This window comes from Mangifera indica, chromosome 12 (genome assembly GCF_011075055.1).
Source record: "Mangifera indica cultivar Alphonso chromosome 12, CATAS_Mindica_2.1, whole genome shotgun sequence".
NCBI classification, from domain to species: Eukaryota; Viridiplantae; Streptophyta; class Magnoliopsida; order Sapindales; family Anacardiaceae; genus Mangifera; species Mangifera indica.
In genome coordinates this window covers 7918138-7938584 of record NC_058148.1, presented here as the reverse complement: position 1 = coordinate 7938584, position 20447 = coordinate 7918138, and the positions used below count along the sequence as shown (strand labels likewise).

The 20447-nt window shown below is 30.4% G+C and overlaps 3 protein-coding genes across 8 annotated transcripts; 1 reads left to right on the top strand and 2 right to left on the bottom strand.

Moving 5' to 3' along the window:
• The first annotated feature begins 2776 nt into the window (after positions 1 to 2776).
• LOC123192211 (E3 ubiquitin-protein ligase At3g02290-like) lies at positions 2777 to 6427 on the top strand. Its single transcript, XM_044604685.1, has 5 exons — positions 2777 to 2928; positions 3392 to 3624; positions 5171 to 5609; positions 5827 to 5936; positions 6102 to 6427. The coding sequence occupies exons 2-5, from the start codon at positions 3505 to 3507 to the stop codon at positions 6126 to 6128; spliced, it is 696 nt and encodes a 231-aa protein (XP_044460620.1). The 5' UTR covers positions 2777 to 2928; positions 3392 to 3504; the 3' UTR covers positions 6129 to 6427.
• A 1437-nt stretch (positions 6428 to 7864) lies between these two features.
• Positions 7865 to 10975, bottom strand: LOC123193353 (protein NRT1/ PTR FAMILY 6.1-like). 5 transcript variants are annotated; one of them, XM_044606281.1, is made up of 5 exons: positions 10853 to 10975; positions 9976 to 10224; positions 9645 to 9862; positions 8962 to 9539; positions 7865 to 8876 (listed from the first exon to the last, which is right to left on the bottom strand). In XM_044606281.1, exons 2-5 carry the CDS (start codon positions 10211 to 10213, stop codon positions 8000 to 8002), a joined length of 1911 nt encoding a protein of 636 aa, XP_044462216.1. In that variant the 5' UTR covers positions 10214 to 10224; positions 10853 to 10975; the 3' UTR covers positions 7865 to 7999. The 5 variants fall into 5 exon arrangements, with proteins under 5 accessions (XP_044462216.1, XP_044462212.1, XP_044462215.1 ...); XM_044606277.1 differs by lacking the exon at positions 10853 to 10975 and adding an exon at positions 10759 to 10843; XM_044606280.1 differs by lacking the exon at positions 10853 to 10975 and adding an exon at positions 10674 to 10814.
• Positions 10976 to 15265: 4290 nt separating this feature from the next.
• Positions 15266 to 20247, bottom strand: LOC123192173 (probable glutathione peroxidase 2). 2 transcript variants are annotated; one of them, XM_044604627.1, is made up of 7 exons: positions 20060 to 20247; positions 18530 to 18606; positions 17449 to 17510; positions 17213 to 17331; positions 15859 to 16026; positions 15735 to 15767; positions 15266 to 15534 (listed from the first exon to the last, which is right to left on the bottom strand). In XM_044604627.1, exons 1-6 carry the CDS (start codon positions 20210 to 20212, stop codon positions 15735 to 15737), a joined length of 612 nt encoding a protein of 203 aa, XP_044460562.1. In that variant the 5' UTR covers positions 20213 to 20247; the 3' UTR covers positions 15266 to 15534. The 2 variants fall into 2 exon arrangements, with proteins under 2 accessions (XP_044460562.1, XP_044460561.1); XM_044604626.1 differs by having other exon boundaries at positions 15723 to 15767; positions 20060 to 20245.
• Between the last annotated feature and the right edge of the window lie 200 nt (positions 20248 to 20447).

The window sequence follows — 20447 nt, the reverse complement described above, 5'->3', positions numbered from 1 at the left end:
CATAAGTTTGCAATAAACTACTAATATTGGAAGATAAGTTAATGGAAAAAATGTATTTATTTATTGATAGTAATGCTACATACAAATAGTTTTGAATAAATAATTGAGTATACAAATGATTTGTTATCATAAGATTGATATTATTTTATACTTAATTCAAAATCAATTAATCATATGATGATATATCATTCGTGTATCTAATTATGTACTTGAAACTATATATTCAACACGGTATATATATAGTTTTATTAATTTCCAATTTTTAACTATGAAACATTCAACTATGAAAATATAATGGGTGGTGATTGTTTTGGCCTTTGAACTGGTGTTATTAATATAAAACAAGTTAGCCATCTCTACAAGTATTTCTAGTAAAAGAAAGTGCATAAAATATTTTTGGTTTATATGCATATGATTTATATTTAAAAATATGGTAAATATTTAACAATATTTATAAAACACATAATAATTTAGGAATTGATTGAAACAACTAGTTAAGCTGATTAAATTATAATTCAGTGAAATAATCAGTTCGGCTATGAATCTGATTTTGAAAATATTACTTTAAACAACCAAAAAAAAAAAAGATTTACAAATGTTATCTTTCACTTGAATCATTGATGAAGTAATACAATGATTCTGTTTTAAATTAAAATATATATATATATTTGGGAGGTTAAAAGAACACTGATTTTCAAGAGTTTTTTTTTTTTTTTCATTGCAAAAATTTGTTCCAACTTTGCACAGTTGTTTTTGCCATAAGGGCAACATCTATTTTGATTTAAAAAAAAAAAAGAAACATTACCATTGCAGCATGACAACTCCTTGATCTATTTTGATGAATAAATTAGGGCAAATTTTTCCTTTTTTTTTTTTTTACCAAAAGACTATTTACCACCTAAGATTTGTTAAAACAACAAATTCTCACCTTTTATAAATTTCAAAAATCAAATTTTCATTTATCATCTATTTTTTTTAGTGAATATTTTTCTGTAAAAAAAGTATAAAGGTGATTTTATATGAATTTTTATATTCTATTTTTTTTTTTCAAAATGATATATATTTGGGAGTAAACTATAATTTTTAAAACTATTAGAATTGTTAAAAATTTCAGGGGTTTTTTAAAATTCAAATAAAAGTTTGGGGTGTTTTAAAGATTTTAAAATACTACTTGATATTTTAAAAAATGATAATTATATCCTCAAAATATTGAATAAAATATAATATTTTTAAATTAGTTAGAATTTTTATATTTTTAAAAATCTAAGTTATAAAATTTTGAATTAATAAGAATATATTATTTATTTAACATATATTAGTTTATAATTTTAATAAAAAATAAAATAATTATTTTTTAGATTACTAAACATAATTTAGTAGCGTAATTTGGTAATAAGTGAAAATTTAATAGATAAAATATTATTATTTTATGAAATTTTGCAAAAAAAAATTATTTATTTATTTATGCGAAGGAAGTGTAATGTCACACATTCACATTCTAATGAGTTTGAAATCTAGATGGTTGATTGTCTTGTCAATTGATGAGAAGTCACTTTCAAATCTTAAAATAGATCAAAAGTCTTCACTTAAGAGAAGCTATTGATTAATTAATTAATTAATTAATCACAGTTATGCTATTTAACTCAAGTGGGTTGTCGGCGGTTGATTTTATTTTTTCTTTTTTAAGTCATTTCAATAATTTAGTATTTTGTAATATTTATATTACAAATCATTTAAGGATGTTATTTTTAATACAATTAATATTTAATAAAAAAATTTATAATGCTTGATTTTAATTTTTATGTGACAAATTTTTTTAAACACTAATACAATATACTGACAAATTTTAATAGTTACTTTGTATTTATTAATATATTAATATATGATTAAATAATTTTAATATAATAGGTTAAATAAATAATTATATTATTTAATATTATATTAATATATTAATTTAAATAAATAAATTAATAAAATTTTATATATATATAATTTTATTCTTTTATAATAAAATTTTGATTGAATTTGATATTTTAAAACCAAAATCAAATCGATTTATTAAATTTACAGGGTTTGGATTATCCAAATTTTGTTTACTTTTTTTTTTTTTTGTATCCTTATTTATTATGGTTAGAAAATATTACTATTCTTTCTCAAATACATTTCAAGTATAGAATTAACCATTAATAAACAACCTTTTATATATATGACCATGATAGTTGAATTATATATTATAATATAAATAAAAAATTTAATTTTTTATAATATATATTATATATCGTATCATATTATATTAAATGATATAATTTTAAAATAATAATAATAATAATAATAATCTAATTACTAAATTATTATTTTAAAAAATATTACAAACACCTTTTAAATTTTAAAATTTTTTAGATATATCTTTATTATATCATCACTTTTTAAAAAATGTGAATCAATTTGTATCAATAATATATATCTTATAATATAAAATATCTATTATATTAATAATTTTTTATATACCTTATAATATATCTTATTTTTTATCTATATCGTATTATAAAATATCATTCGTATATCATAGGATATCGGTAACATGTGTCTTCTAAGTTCTTAGCTCATTAATTTATCATTATTCTAAATTCTTTACCTTAATCATGATTCCCAAGGTCCCTAACAAATTAGCAGATTCTAATTTCTAATAATAATGGAGATAAGATAAGATAATTAATTTAATCATAAATTTGATAATATGATTTCTGTAAGGTGGGCCACAGCCTTACCAAATTCATAATTTTGTTTTATTATTCTCTTCCTTCACTCAACTCATTTTTCTTTGCTGTTTCCCAATTGGGTTTTTTCGTCACTCTTCAAGTCTTTGTGTTTTCATGGTTTAGCTTGGATTCTGAGTGGATCTACTTTGATTTTACTGTCAAAGTTCAGGTACCCCGATTGAAATTTCGTTCTTTTTTAAGTTTTAATTGCTGGCTGTTTGTTTGTGTAAAAAACTTGATTTTTTATTGTCTGGAAATGGTCATGAAACTTGTTCAGTTTGATCTTCTTGAAAAAATTTGAGGTGGTTTCTCTTGATTCTTCATTTTTTGATGTGTTTTTGTTTTTTAATTTTTACTTTGTCTTAATTCTTCATTTTTATGATGCTTTAGTTTCAATTTCATTATGTTCATCTTGATGTTTGTGTGTTTGATTTGTAGGGTTTTCTTTTTCTGTATTTTGTTTTAATTTTTGTCAAATTGAAACTTTAGGGATGGCTCAATACATTGGCATTGACTTAATGATGAAGGATTAGACTTGTTTGATGAAATTATCTCTAATCACTTTGGCTGCTAGTTGGATTTTCTATTGCTGCAAATTTAACCTCATTTGTGTTTTTGTGTCATTTCATCAGAGGTTTGGTTTCACATTTAGAGGAGGTCCTGTTTCTGATCATCTGAAGTGTGCTTCTGTTGGTGTTTGGTTGCTTGAAGACCGATTTTTCTGCAGATTTTGGAAAGTACAAAGATGGGTTCTTTTTGCTGCTGTCCATGTATTGATGAATTGGAAGAGTACACTATTCCAAGCGGTTCATTATATCGTCACTGCATTTGCCTAAGGTTTTTCTTCCACCAGCTCTTCAATGGGGTATGTTTTGACTTTTCACATTCCAATGTTTAGTCGTCTCTTACCTTTATAATCAGCCTGAAAATGTCTTGATTAGTTTCAATCACATTATTTTCTCAATTGGTGCTGGTAGCTCTTGCTTATTGCACGAGTTGGGGCTTGGAGTTCATATGGGCAATTTTCTTGACACCTAGGCATATGGGTAAGACTTGAGCTTCAATGCCCTATCTTGCCAAGGTATGGCTCAAGTTTTTACCCAATTAACCAGTAAACACCATAAATATTACATTTTGCTTTTAACAAATATTGAAGCAGCCTCAATATTAGCTAAAATTTCAGTTATAATCTTAAGTAAACATTGAATGGGAAATGTAAAATTATTTTTCTCCAGGAATGGAAACTTAACATTATTTTCTAGAACAGAGTCAGATTATTACTAAATTAGATTTCTTAGATGGCTTATTGCCTTATAAAAAAAAAAAAATAGAAGAATTATCTTGTTTCTTTGTTTTGCTTTTAAGTGCTGAGGATGTATTTGTACTTCTGATTTGTGATCCAACAGAGGTGAAGAGGTGTATGCATATCTTCAGACCATCTGATATACTTGTTATGTTAGTGTAATTTTCTTAAATAACTCTATGGCATAGATGGTTTCATTGTCAAGAATGGTTGGTTTCTCCATGGTTGATCATAAAAAATGGCTATTTACAAATAAAAACTTATTCACTTCCCTTTGTAGCTTCGTAACTAGTTTCTGCCAATTCTTGAGTTGAACAGAGGACCACTTTTAGAGTTTGATGTTTAAATTAATTGAACATCATGAATTAATCGAACCAAATTGATTGCCTCATAAGTCGATTACAACTCCATAATATTTTGTTCTTTTTTGTTCTCATGGCATTGACCATGTCATATGTTGTAAAGTCAGTTTAGGAGTCTTCTCAATATGAAGTGATAATCTCAAACATGGCCTTTGTTCCAGTCAAGAATTGGTAGAAATTTATTATGATGCAAGAGCACTATATGTGGTCCTCTGTACAAGTGAAAAGTTAATTAACAAAATAACACTTCTGTTGATTGAATATGTTTCTATTCAAAATAATCTTCAAGAAATGACATGAAACAGAGAGGACTTTGAAGATAGAATGGACAGCTTTTCCATTTTACATGGAGGGTATTGTTTCAGGTAACAGATTTTAACAGTCATTGAACATAAAATTGGTACTGTCAGCCTTTCTATTTGTGAGCTTGTATCTTTACTTCTGCTTTTGTGATCCAAGAGAAACGGAGTATATACCTATTTTTCACCCATTTCTATACTTGTTATGTCAGTGTATGTTTTTTGAATAACTCTATGCCATAGATGGTTTCTTGTCATGGATTGTTGGTCGTCTTGATCATATAGACGGGCTAATTACAAAGGTCACTGTAGAAAATTTAGCTGATTCATTACCTCTGTGGGTTCTTTGTTCCCTATAACAGTAACCACCATACTGTCTGCTATAATTTTACTCTGTATTTTCTAATATAATCCAATTCTTGTTTGTCTTTTCCCATGCACGTGCAGTATGGTGCAGTGTTTAACAGACTTGAAGGCCGATCTATACTGTCATCAAACCAAGGAGCTACATCTTTGGCATCACCAGGAATTGCAATCGCTTTACCTGATAATTCTCCCAATGAGTCTCACCTCTCATTGTCCAGATCAATTCCTTATGATAGTGAACAGAGATACACCCGCTTGCAGCGTGATGGCTTGGTCTCTAGGCGAGACAAGTCAGTGATTCATTTTCAAGAAGATACACAACCACCAAGAAGAAATATGAGCAGTTCTGGTACAGAATCACTGGGTTTTGGGAAGAAACAGAGTGGAGTTGAGTTTGATGAAGATTCTAAACTTATCCATTCTGAGTCCTCAGAGAAAACTTTAGCAACTAAATTTGTATTTGGTGATTATCTGGAAACATCTGCTGAAGATGAAGATGTCTGCCCTACTTGTCTTGATGGTAATTTGATGTGGTTATATAAAAAAAACATTCTAATTAGTTTGCATGAACCGTAGTTCATTATTTATCCTTTGACTTGTTTGCTCTATAATTTTTTCAAGCAATTTTTAAGACAATAAATTTACATTAGATGCAAGTGGCAAAAGAGCTAAATGGTGAAAGGTACTGTGCACCCACAGTTTAAGTTATCTTGATGTGGGTCATTTGAATCCTGCAGAATATACTCCAGAAAATCCTAAAATCACAACAAGGTGTTCCCACCATTTTCATCTGGGTTGTATTTATGAATGGCTGGAAAGGAGTGAAAGCTGTCCAATATGTGGCAAGGTAGGAAATGATTTCTCTTCCCATTTCTGAAAAATCTGTTTTGAATTACTCTACAGATCTTCACTGCACCTATTACTTGGCTTTGCAGCTGTCTTTCTTTTATTTAATAATATTAGGCTTCATGACATGCTTCTCAATTGAGCTGCATTTTTTAAAAAATGTCAGGAGATGGAATTCTGTGAAAGCCCTTAACCATTGTTCACGCACAAAGCTATGGAGCTACTACATATATAGAGCGGCCAATAGAATCTGTTAATAAAAACCCGGTTCTTGTTTTAGACATTCTCATGCAGAGGAAAGCGATTTTCCCTTGTACTAGCTCCTACTTCTTAATAGCTATTACACAGTATGTAATGGTTATATGTACATCCTAACTTTTAGTTTTTAGACCTAACAGTCAAGGTCATCCTATATCAACTGATTGTAATATAATCGCTTTGGAATCATATTGATGATGCTAGAAATCAGTAGTTGTTCAAGTTTGCAGTTCATTTTGTTCTTATGCTGTCTAATTGTTCATAACTTTGAACAATATTATACGTATTCACTTTAAGTATATAAATAGGTATATATTTATATACGTCATCATGTAATTAGGTATTACTTTATTCTTAATTCAAAATTATTCAATCACAAGATGACACATATCAAATATGTACTTATTTATATAGTTAAAATAGGTATATATAGTTTCATTGCATAACTTTTTTAGGTCTTTGTATGCATAACCTTGAGTCTGGCGAGCTTCGCATTGGAATACAAGGATCTAGGTTCCTGTCTATTGAGATAGATCTTTAACAAACCGCATGGAAATTGATTGATAAGCGGCTTTTGGGCTTTATAAGAATGATGATTTACTCCAGATTCAGCAGGTTATCCTGGTGAATTAGAGTAACTAAACTTCCTATAGCTGATATATGTTTATATTCATGCTTGGGATTTTAATTTCTGGATGCTAGTTTGATTTGCTTTGAGGTAGATAGATAGATAACAACTCTGAGCAAGAATGATTCCTCTGAATGAAAGAGAGTCGGCTCTCCTTACCTTCTTAGGATGGCATTTAGATGGCATTGGCCCATTTCAATAAATACTAATAACTGTAAGCGGCACCATTTTCGGCCTCTTTAATGTTGAGTTTGGTTTATCAGTACCAGAAATCTGTCATGTCAATTATTCATTTTCCTTGTAGGGCACACTCCTCTGCTAACAACTATAGGATCTTGATCTATAATTTTACCATTTCATCTACTGTGAGTTGTTACTAGGTCAATAAATACCTTAAGATAGTTTAGTTTGGTTGGTTATCTTGTAAGTTATCTTTTATTATTAATATTATTTGATTGTAATGCAATAAAAATATATTAAATTATAGTGTATCAGTTTAACCAATCACAATACAATAATAATCTTTATGAAATAGAAGATTATTTGAATAAAAGATTTTATTTAACCTCAAAAGTTAACAAAATTAATTAAACACTAAAATTTTTAAGAAAAAAACTAGAGTTTTAACTTTTGTTATATCGGTAAAGCTTTCATTTCCTCTTATTTTGTATGAAGATTTGAAAACAGCTTCAATGTCCTTGAAATGAACACGTATACGTTGATGTTACTGATTTTGCCGTGTGAAGTCGTGCACTTGGCTGCAAGAGTGACTTCTAACCTCCAGGAAAATGACTATTTCATTGTCCTGTTTAAGATTTTTCTTAAATTATGGAGGTGAGAGAAACTATGAAAGTGACTGCTCAGCCTTGGATTTTTGATCTTTCTCAGCTACTTACACTAAAGATAGATTTCTTTTTTTGGTCTAAATTGAAACAGCTCTTATTGATAAAAATCAGTTGAATCCAAATCCAGGAAGACTGCTGCCTGCTTTAAAGCCTAACCCAACTGAATTATAGAGCAATATTTTGATAAAAAACACAAAATTGGAGCATAATCAAAAGATTACAAATCAAACAACAAAACTTAGTTCAATTTTCACACTTGCTATCCTCAAGTAAAATTCACATTTTTCTCAAAGAAAATTCATCACTATTTGGAAATAGAAAAATGGAAATTCTCTAATTAACTTCCATCGATGAAGAAATCAGTTTGTTCTCCATCACTGTAACCTTCATTTCTGATCTATACTTATACCTATGAGCTGCATATAAAAATGCAACAAAGTTTACCACACTCAGAAGTGCAAGCACCCAATACAAATAATCAAATCTTCCCATGTTTATATTCTGTGACAGCCAAGATTGTTTGCCCTTGTCAGGATCTCCAGTTGAAGATTTGACAATGGTGTTCAAAACTGATGCAACAAAGCAGCCTAATCCTCCGGTTAGAGCTGCATAGGCTGAGCCTATGCTTTTCATTGCATCTGGGGCTTCTTCATACAGGAATTCAAGCAATCCCACTATGCAGAATACTTCGGCTATGCCAATGAGGCAGTACTGGATAAGGAGCCAGTATGCACTTAGGTCAGGCATAGGGCTCAGGAAATTGAACTCGAAACCATGTTTTATTGCGTAGTTTCTTCTGTACCTCTCGAAGATGCCTGCCCATGTGACAGAGAGGATAGAGACTGCCAGGCCTATGCCTACTCTCTGGAGCTGGGAGGCTCCATGAGGGTGCCCAGTGAAGCGCCGAGAGATAGGAACAAAGATGGAGTAGTAGAGGGATAGAATGAGGAATATGCTGAGACAAGGAAAGACTGGCATACATGTTACAGGAAGTTTTAGTTTCCCCATGTGGGTGTTTAAAGTGTAGGCCTGCTGAACTGAGAGAGTTAAAAATTCTGTCAGGAGGACACTAAGCATAATTGTGCAAGTTGGGATGGGGATAAGTTTGATAAGGATCTTGACTTCTTCAACTTGAGTTACTGTACACAGCCTCCAGGGACTTGGATCTGGACCATCTTCCTTCAGTTGCAATGCTGCCTTGTCTAAACATCTGCATGGCAAAAAGGCCTCATGTTATAAGGTGAATTGTGGATTCTAGTCTAAATTGAGAGAATGGAATGAATAGTTTTTGATACCTCAAAGAGTCGGTGTGAGGTATCTTTCCACTGCCCTTTATAGCAGAATGTTTTCCCGGAACCTCATAAAGGCCTATATACTCACTGCTGGAGAAAGAGGCTTTTCTCTTACGAAAAGCAGCCACCAGGACTTGGGCAACTCTGGTTAGAGGGCTGCCTCCTGGCAACCTGTGCCTGTATAATGGTGTACCAATGAAGAATAACATGTTTGATATGCCCATGGCTATTGCCAATGAGCCAAAGGCAGATCCCCACCCACGTGTCATTTGAATGTAGACTACCAAAGTGAAAGCCACAATCGCCCCAACAGTGACAGAAAGGTAAAAAAAGTTGAAAAATCTATCGAGGCGAGTCTTGTAATCTTCACTTCTTTCATCGAATTGATCAGCCCCAAATGAAGAGACACAAGGCCTTATACCCGCAGCTCCAAATCCAGTTATGTAGAGAACTGTGTAGAGGTAAATCATCTGCCAAGATTTCGCTGATTCACAATTGCCTAGAAGCAAGGCTATCATATCACACTCTTGGTTTGGCGTGAAAATTTTCATAGTCGCACATAAGGTTATTCCTGTCAGACCCTCCAGGAGAGAAAATTGAGAAGGAAAATGAAAATTGAGCCTCAGTATGTTGGGTACTTAAGCTTTGCTTATCAAATGAATTTACTCAAAAGAATGGATGCATACCGCAAGATAAATGGTTGTGAAAATCGCTATTGTCCAGTATCGACCAAGATAAGCATCAGCAAGAAAACCACCAAGCACAGAGGATACTTGTGATATTCCAAGGAAGTTGTTGACAGCATTGGATGAACTTGAAAATGGTTTATGCATAACATAAAACATAAATGCCACCATATTAACAGAAAGTCCAAAATAAGCCATTCTTTCTGCCATTTCATTCCCTGCAAAATGATATACTCCAATTAACATACAAATTCTTTACTAATCAATGAAAAAAATTAACTTTTCTGCGAGTTTCTCACCAACCAAACAAAAGAAAACGATTTTTGCTTACCAAAAATAAAGAGGGCTGCAATCCAACCTCCAGTTTTTGAGAGATCAGGAATAGGTTTTCCATGGACATTAACAGGAGTTGTTCCTCCAGTGTAACCACGGCCAAGCGCCATTCGCCTATTATCAGACTCAATGAAGTACACACTGAGCTTTTTCCCCTGACTCGCACTGCAAACTCCATCTAAACTTGCTGGTGTCTCAGGCGCACCTTCAGATGACCTGATTTCTCCTGTACCCATTTCTCAACTTCCTGAAAACACAACAAACCAACCAATTCTCGTGCATCAAAACCAATAAATAAACTCATTCCAAACCCACAAAGCTCATGAAAATTCTGCCTGCATAACTTCACAAAACACAAAAGTTATGACTTCTATCTATGAACCCGAAAATATATGATGTTTCCAACTTACGTCAAGAACAAAAACAAATAAGCAAAGCAAAAGAACATGAAATACAATAAGCTTCGTGGAAACACCAAAAACATGAAACCAACATATAAACTCGCCCCAAACCCACAAAAGTTATGAAAATTATGCCAATTTAACATTACAAAACACGAAAGTTATAACCTCTATCTTTGGACCCGGAATATATGAAGTTTCCAACTAAACTCCAAGAGCAAAACTAATCAATTAAGCAAAGAAAATGAACATGAAAATACGAGAAGCTGCAATTTGAAGGAGAATTACAACTAACACTTAAGAGCAAGCACTCGGTGCTTGGATTCAAGACGTGAATGAACAACTTTAGGGACACACTGAACAAGAGGTAATATAATTACCAGTACAAAGGGAAAGTATGCAAATGGGAAAACGACTAATATCTTGGGTACAGTTTAAGAGAAAATGAATCCAAGAAATATGAAATATAATTACCAGTACAAAAAATATGGAAGCATGCAAGTGGGAAAACGACTAATATCGTCCAAGAAATATGAAGGGGCCATAATAAATGTAGAACCAACTAAACCATCAGGAACCCATTTCATTAGATTGTGCATTGAATGATTTTAACCAAAGAAATTTTCCCAAAAAGAGGATGAGAGGTTGGTATTAACTGCATGGCTACCCATTTAGATGATGTTTTACTTGAAATGACCATTGTTTGGTAATCGATGCTGACATGATGTTCTGCTACTAAATAGCTTCTTCAATGAAAGTTGCTTGTAATGAAAGGAATGACAATGGGTCGGGTGGGTCGGGTTTGTAACAGTCTTTGTTTTTCATTTTTTATGTTTTATGTTAGGAATCGGGCATGTTTATTGGTTTTTTTAATTATTTTATGAAGGCCAAAACATTTTTTTCCATCCAAGGTTTAATACATTCCTAGACTTTTACTCGTTAAGTTTTAAAAATCCAAATACAGAAGATGTATTATTATTTGATGAGATGATTTTTTAATTAAAATTAAAGTAACATACAATCATATAATAATACATTATTATATATTTAAAATTGTGTGTACATAATATTACTATTTTTTTAAGGATTATGAATATGTTTTTATTGTATTAATTTCCAAAGAATAGAGAATGATAAGGAGTCCATTTTTAATTAGAGAAATTGAATAATAAAATTATATGCACAAATGATAAATATGACTCAATCACATAATAATTGCGTAATTTTGAATTAGAGTTAAAGTAATACTCAATCACATTATCATTTGTATACATAGTATTACTCAACATTGAATCAAATTTGACTTTCTTTTTTGAATTCATTTTTAAAAACAATACCATCAAATAAAATATATCATTTTATTTTGCTTAAAAAATTAATTAAAATAATATAATTTTATTGACGTTAAACGATATTAACTAACATTGTATGAATTATACGAATATAGTTAAGATTCTAATATAATAATTAATTTACTCTTATCTCTACCCTTAAATACCTTTTAGTATAATTAAGGGTATAAGTAGTAGGAGGAGCAATTAATCTTACCTCTTTATTTCGTAAATTTTTGTTTTGTAGTTAATTTTAAATTTAAAAATGATTTATTTACTTCAATTCTTTATTATTATGAAAGATTGATACTATTTTCAATTATAATTTGTGAAAAACCATCCAAAATTGAATGTAAGTTTATTATAGATGGAGTAGGTGTGGTAGGCATCGTCGAAGAGTAAGTATGACGGGCTAAAATGTATTTTTTAAAAATTTGTTGGGGTTGTTGGTTAGATGTTTATGTTTTTGACAAATAAACATTAAAAAATTCAGTAAAATGACATTTTAACCCTACGCAAGTACATATTTCCATTTAACATTATTATAATAATTTTCTCATTATACTCCATTGTTTTATTAGTGATGTGTAATTATTCTCAAAGAAAATTCAGGTTAATTTTGAAATTGAATAGGCTATAATAAAAATGGAATAATTAAAACAAAAATCACAAAGGATTAGCATCTTCTCTTGATCAAAACTTTTACCCCGACAAAATACAAGTTCAACCTAAATTTTACCCCGACTCATTATTAAATTCCGAAAGTACCCCTCTTAAATTTTCCCTGTGTAGGACCGTGAAGTGTTGAAAAAGAAAAGGATAATTGAAACTGAAAATGTTAATTCTTTTGTCCTTATTAGTTTACTCTAATTCTAAATAATTAAGTTAAGGGATACATATACTCGAGTTTCATCATCTATCTTGACTTTCTTGTCAGATTTTTATGCAAAAAAAGAAGAAGAAGAAGAAGAAGAAGAAGAAGAAGAAAATGTTAGCACACCATTCATCTTCATCATTTATTGTTTAGGGTGTAGAGATTTATTTGTGTTTGCATTGATAATGGAGATGTTATGGATATGCTTTTGCAGCTCTTTGGTTAAAGGTTTATTTGTGAAGTAGACTGAATTAATTATGGTTTGTTGAGTTGTGTGAATGTTATTTTGATTAAAAAAAGAGTTACAATCGAGTAATAAGAAATTTGGGCATGGAAATTCATTGATTTTTCACTAAATTTTCACTATACATAGTCAAAATTCCAATTTCAAAGCATTCGAATGGGTGCGAGAACAAACTCGTTCTTGAGTTGAATGACTTATGACTTTATAGAACGATCAACGCTTTGTGAATAGAACAAACTTGTTCTTGACTTCAACCTGTATGAAATGGGTGTTTCATTATTTGAATGAGTGATGTTATATGCATTTATAACGAGTATTGATTTGAGTACCAATGATGATGTATTTTTATGTGATTAGTTATTGTTTTATTCTTAATTCAAAATTACTAAATCAAATAATACACATCATTATTGATACATAAATTTGTATTCATTATAAGTGTATATATTTTTTGATACTTTTAATCCTAAAAATTGTCAGATCTTTTTTTTTTTTTAGGATTTAAACTCTGATACCAACAATTATGAAAGAAATATGACTAAATTACACTAAAAGATAGAAGTTATAAAAATATTTGAGAAATTAAAAACTTAATCGTTCTAAATTAATTTTAACAAATATATAAACAATTTAAATAATAAATAAAATGTAGTAAATTAAGTAGAGAAGGGAAAAATATTGCTCAATCAATTTATAGTGGTTTGAAACTTTTATCATAAATCTTTATAAGGAATCTCTTTCTAACTTTCACTATCACGTACCAAACTAATAAATTAGTTTTATTAGGATTTCACTTTAATTTCTTCGTAATTTCACCTTTGTTTATCAGAAATAATGTCTAACACTATAATTTATCTGAAATTTTGTTCAATATAATAATATACGAGATTTTATCTAATGAAGATAGAGTAAAATGTGTAAATAAACAAATGTGTCTCTGACAAGATTGATTACATAATTAAATACATAAATTATGTAAATATATGATCTACGAGCTAAGAGAGTAAATGTTAAGTGGTGAAATTGAGCTTTTTGGGTATGTTTTCTTTTATTTGATTTCTCTTCGTAAACTCTAACTTGAATATGTCCTAAATGCTTGCTTTTTATACTTGAATTATTATTGGATGATGCAAGCTAGTCGGTGGTACGAGAGTAGAGTCATTGACTAAAAAGAAAATGTTTAAGTTTGGTGTAGAGTCATGTGGAAACGGAATCGACATTTTGTATATAGAAATAAATGTTCTTGACCTGAAGATTTTATTTTCTTTGAAAAGTATTTTTCCTAAGTCGGGCAATTTTTAATGTAGCCTCCAAGGTGGTTCGTGTAAGTTTTTTTACGTGACGAAGGGGTTCATATAATTTTTTATGCAAATTGTAAAGGTTTATTGTTTTTTATGTGAAATTTAGGGGGGTTTATGAAGTTTTTTTTTTTTCACAAACTGAGGGGTTTCTGTAACTTTTTTTTTTTTTTTTACGGGATCAAGGGGTTTTGCATCTAATTTTTTCGATTTTTAAAAGAATTTGTCATTATATCTTATCAATTACTAGTGTATAGGATTGATTGAAATGACACTTGGTTCATGGTTGGATAGAAAGGACAGTAGATGACAATAAAGGGTAATACAATAAATTATATTAGAGAAAGACAAAAAATGATTAAATCATATGATATGACATATGATGAATTAGTTAAGTCATATCTACAAATTAACTACAGACAAAACACTATCATGACAACCATGAAACACAAAGATGCAATCAATGAGAGTAATTTTCATTTATGCCATTCTCATTAAACGATATTATATATACTTATTTTAAATATATAAATAGATATATATTTATATGTTTTATTTTGTGATTAAATATTATTTTATCTTTAATTTAAAATCATTTAATCACATGATAATACGTATTAATATGTATTTATCTGTGTATTCAAAATGAGTATACATAATTTTATTGATTCTCATTAGAGTAGGGTAGCGTCTTCTCCATCAATCTATGAACGAGATTGTGAATGCAAATAATTGCACAAATGGTCCAAACAATTTAAGAGGCAGATTGAAATTGAATAGGGATTCAGAGTGTGAAAGTTTGGTATACATCAATTTTTCCTATTGATTAGGCTTTTAAATGTTGAAACATTTTGACATTTGACAAGTTTCAGTGCCTCCCATTTCCAGCTTTACATATTATCACTTCATTTATTGCGTTTTACAAAAGTTGCATAAAAATTAATAGAGCCCAAATGTCTATAGAGTAAAGTATTTTTACCTGAACAATCGTTACCTTTCATATGTAAAAATCTAATGGTGTTTATGGCATCTTTCGAATGGGTAATGTTATTATTTAGATATATCATCTATATATCTAATTATATACTAAAAAATATATACACATTATATTGTCCTAATAATATTGACATAGTAAGCAGCTAAAGAATCCTCATCTTTTTGCTCCTTTACCTCCCAATCAAATTTGTCCCGACACTTACAATAATCAACTTCACAAAAGTATACCGACGCACGTGCACCCACGCACAAAGTATATAGTTTGAACCTATTTTTCAGCATTTATTTAAAAGTATTATAATTTTATGTTTATATGCCATTATAAGCACAAAAGATAAAATTACACAGCATGAGTTCTACAATAAAATACAATAAACATACACAATGGTTCTTAGATGGCGCTTTCCAATATCCTGCAATTTTCAGAGAAAAAAGAAATAATGAGATCAATATGCTGAATGAGTTACAAGTCTTAGAAATGTTCATAGTTCTGGAACGGTGATCCCTATATCGTCATGCAGAGATTGGAAAACTCTTCTTAGCAAAAAATAAGCACAGAAAACATTGACAGCAAACCGAAAAATGAAATACAGTTTCGAACCTGGACACTCACTCAAGCTGATTCCAACAGATTTTGTATGTCTTTCTGCAAGAGCACACCCCACATCAAACAATTACTTGAAGTTAGCAGCCTTCATCAGAATTAGACATTATCATATGAGAAGGATTGCTCTAACCTTGATCTTAAGAGGTGATGTCGTTGGAGCATATCTTGCAACGACCTTCCCTTCTTTGTCTACCAGAAACTTTGTGAAATTCCACTTGATAGCATCTCCGAAGTATCCACCTTTCTCTGATTTTAGAAACTTGAAGAGGGGTGCTGTGTTTTTCCCATTCACATCAATCTATAATAAATAGCACACATTTCATAACTTAGTTTAACTTTTTTTTTTCAATCAGAAATTAAAATCTCACAACTTATTGCCAAAAAAGAAAAAGACACCAGATTTGAAGCTTTTCAAGCCAAGGGGAAGAAAAGAAACCTCCTCGGCTCATCAATTGTAAGTTCCAATTGTTTACTAATGAGTGGGGTTGGACTTTGGCACACTTTAATAGTCTTGTGTGTACAATAATTCTATTTCCACTAGCAGGAGACTGTTGCACAGAGAGGTTCGGGTCTGTTTGGGGCAGCTGATTTGAGTAGAGCTTATGGAAGAAGAGCTTACTACAGTATAGTGCTTAGCTTCTACAAGCAGTGGGCAGCAAGGCCATAAATTGGATAATGAAAGGCATCACTCTGATGGATAGCTTTCCTATCTTACCAACACAGTATGATTCCAAGCATATCTTCGATTTATTTATTTATTTTATATTTTTGATAATCCAGAAATCCCCCGAATTTGCTTTGCAAGCCCAAGTTCAAAAATGGAGCCCTGACCATGCAAACTTTGAGAAACAGGAAACAATGGTTTTCAACATGCAAGTACCCATGACGGGCCTCAAAACCCAAACCTTGTGGGTGCAAACCACAAACTGGACCATCAAACTAAGTCCTCTGTTACGATCCCAAGTGTAAGGTATAAGACTTGGATCCTACATTAAAAAGTATGAGCAACTAGTGTGAGGTTTATATAATTTTAGACTCTCTCATTTTAATAGTTAGTTTTCGAGGTGTAGTTCTCACAAGATTCGTATAATTTGGTATCAGAATCATTATCACGTCTTCCAATTGTAATTATATGGCATGGGTGGTGACATCGGCATTGTAGTGTTTGCCTATGACTAATAGGGAGCTAGTGTACAACCAGCTCGCATGAGTGTCGGAACTGCAGAGTATTGTGGTATGTTGGGATCCCAAGTACAAGATATGAAATTTGGATTTCATATTAGAAAGTATGAACAACTAGTGTGAGGTTTATATGACTTTAGACCCATCTCAATAGCTAGTTTTTAAGATGTGGTTCTCCTAAGATTTGTATTACCCTCAAAGTTATTATCTCAAGCATGTCTTTGTTAGGGTTAGGTAAAATGGGAAGCATATCTAGAAAATGGTTCGATAAACTTGTAAATCTTTCATATGTCGGGTGTTACCTTATCAAAGATTGGGAACTCAGCTTTGAACATTGTGCATACTACTTCCTGGATCTCCTCATTGTTTCCTGGCTCTTGTCCAGCAAACTGATTGCAAGGAAAGGCTAAGATTTCAAGCCCTGCATTAACAATGCCACCCAACAGACTTAAAAACTTCTAGATATCTAAGCAAAAAAAAAAAAAAAAGGGTATAGAATCAGCTCTAAATCATGGTTTCTCAAGAATCAATAATGAACCTTTGTTTTTGTAGTTTTCGTATAAAACATTCAACTCCTTGTAGTTCGACTGAGTTAAACCACTGCAAAATGATAACACAACATGAAGAAAGCAAAATGACAGAAAACAAGAAAATTCAGTTTGGCAGGAGAAACATAATAAACTTAAGCATCACAAAAATTCAATAGGGGAAACAAAACTATTCTTGCCCTTCAGCTTGAAGGAAAAAAAGTAACTTCCTTTCCAAGAATATTGACAAGAGTTCCACTCTATATTGAAGGAAAGCAAATAAGTCACACAAATAGTTTTTTATCTGTAATATACCTAGCCCTAGTCCAGTCTTTTGGCACCATTAAATGCACCAGACCAAATGAAACCATTAGAAAGTCCTTGAGGTCAACTTCACAATTTCTATTCCTACTTAAATTATCTCCATCTATATATACTCTCAAAAATATTATAGGTACATTAATGCACATATAGAGATACGGCGATGCCTGTGCATGGAAATTTTTAAGATCTAATGCAAAAGTTTCATTTTTGCCACAGTTCTTTTGCCATGATCCCACAATGACCAAAATCAGTTTCAGCTTAAGAAATAGTGAAATTCAACAAGTAATGGAAGATGCAGCAAAAAAATTTCATCCAATGCTCATGGAGTATTCAAGGAAAACTTAAAGTACTGTCTAAATATTAAATTTCTTTGTCGATAGCAAATATTCAGTATAAACCTCAAGTTCTTATTGTTTGTAAACTTTTAACACATTTCTTATAATTAGACGCCGAACATAATAATTACTTTTATTTTCCAATTATCTATGAATATCAGACCAACTTTAAAATAAAATCAGCAACCAAGATTAAAATTACAGAGATGTTTTGTTATTCTTCAATATGGCCTCGAACATAGACAGACTTCTTCAAAGCTATAGATTATTATAAAGTTGATCTTGCAATAGATAATTTTAAGTTGCAAAAGAGAGCAAGAACCCAGATAGCGCACAGAGAATCATGTAGCTCAATAACAGGAATAAGATCAGAATGTTTATATTAGACTGAATACCTAATGATTACAGGAACATAAGAATCAGGAAAGAATACCATTTGGAAGCAACGTTTACAATCAAGAGAACCTTGCCTCTGTAATCACTAAGACTCACATCATTTCCACGAATATCCTGAAATCAAATCAGATTTAGGAGCTATATTGAATTACAAAACCTTGACTTTTAAAATAATGAAAGAAGAATAAACCGGGGTCTCATATTACAGATCTCTGGCTTGCAAATCACAAATTCTTGATATAAAGTATGATAAACCATAATGAATAGCGAATTACACAAATCTTTCCTATATAATCAGAATCACAAGTTCTTATTAAATATCCTCTTTTATTTTCCTCTGATTTCTCAACAATTCAAATAGAACAATACAAAGGAAACATAAACAAAATTGTTAGATTTCTAACCAGAAACTCATAATCATGTTTCAATTAAATAACACATAAAGTAAAATATAAAAAAAATAGCTCAATGTATTAGCAAAAAAACTACCAATCACATTCATAAAAAGACAAAACACAAAAACCATTAAAATCAAAGGCTTAAAACAATTAAGAGAGAATTCATAAACACATATAAAATCTGAAAATAATAAACTCCACATATCAATAATATAAAATATTGACCTAAGCTCAGCAACTAAATTAAGCTGTATGCAAATTTTCTTGAAACCAAAACATAAAATTTCAAACCTTTCTCATCCTGGAAAGCAATTTTTGTCAAAACCAAAAGCTTAAAACAAACAACAAAAAAATTCATAGCAAAACATAACATCTAAAACTAATAAACTACTCCAATCAGTAATCCAATGAACAACTGAATTAATATGTATGCACAATTTTCTTGAAACCAAAACATAAAAGTCCAATTTTTTTGTTTTTAAAAAATAAAAGTATTAATAAATTTTTTTATCAAAAGGTTAAAACAATCAAAAAAGAAATCTTAAACACACACCATATCAAAAATCTAAGAAACAACTAAACTTCACAACCTAGGTAAGACATGCAATTTTTCTTTAAACCAGAACATAAATCTCAACCTTCTCTCATATTAGTAATCCAAGAATCAACTAAACTAACACATATTCACACTTTCTTGAAACCAAAACATAAAAGTCCAAATTTTAAAAACAAAGTAATACTCGATTTATTAAAAAAAAGCACACACAAATTAATAAGATAAAATGGTTATAACAATCAAGAATGAATTCATAAACACACATAACACCAAAAGCTAATAATATACCTATAAAAAATCCAAGAAACAACTAAATTAAGAAATATGCACATTTCTTGTAACCAAAACATATAATTTCAAAATTTTCTCATCCAAATATGCAAATAGACTTCAATTAAAGAAAAATGTTACTCATTAAAAGAAAGCATAGTAAAATTTTGATAAAATCCAAAGCTTAAAACAATGAACAAAGAATTAAAAAAAATAGCATGATAAGGTAGTAAAATAACCATATAAAAAATCCAAGAAACAACAAAACTCAGCAAGTTAATTTAAAACAATCGCAGTTTTTCTTAAAACCAAAGCTTAAAAGTTTAAAACTTTCGCATTATACCTTTACAGTGAAGTCATAAATGGACTTTGGAGAGTGTTCAGAAGCCATTTTGGAGGAAGAAGATGGAGATGGGTACATGTAAAAATACAAGAGCGCGAAAACAAGAAAAAGAATGGAAACCCAGTTGGTATACTTCCATGAAGGCATGCCCATTTAATTATATTGGTTGAATTCTGATTATCTTTCCTTCTAGATGACAGATTTTGTCAGCATTTATAGCATTATTGAAACCACGAGGCCTAAGTCAAACGATAAAACCAAAGCAAATCTTTTGGGCACCCAACTTGCTCGTTGACACGTGAGGGGAAATAGGAATTATGATTTTGCTTACCTTGTAAAAAATTTCAATTTTACTTGATAAAGTTAAGAAAATTAGTTTATTTCAAAC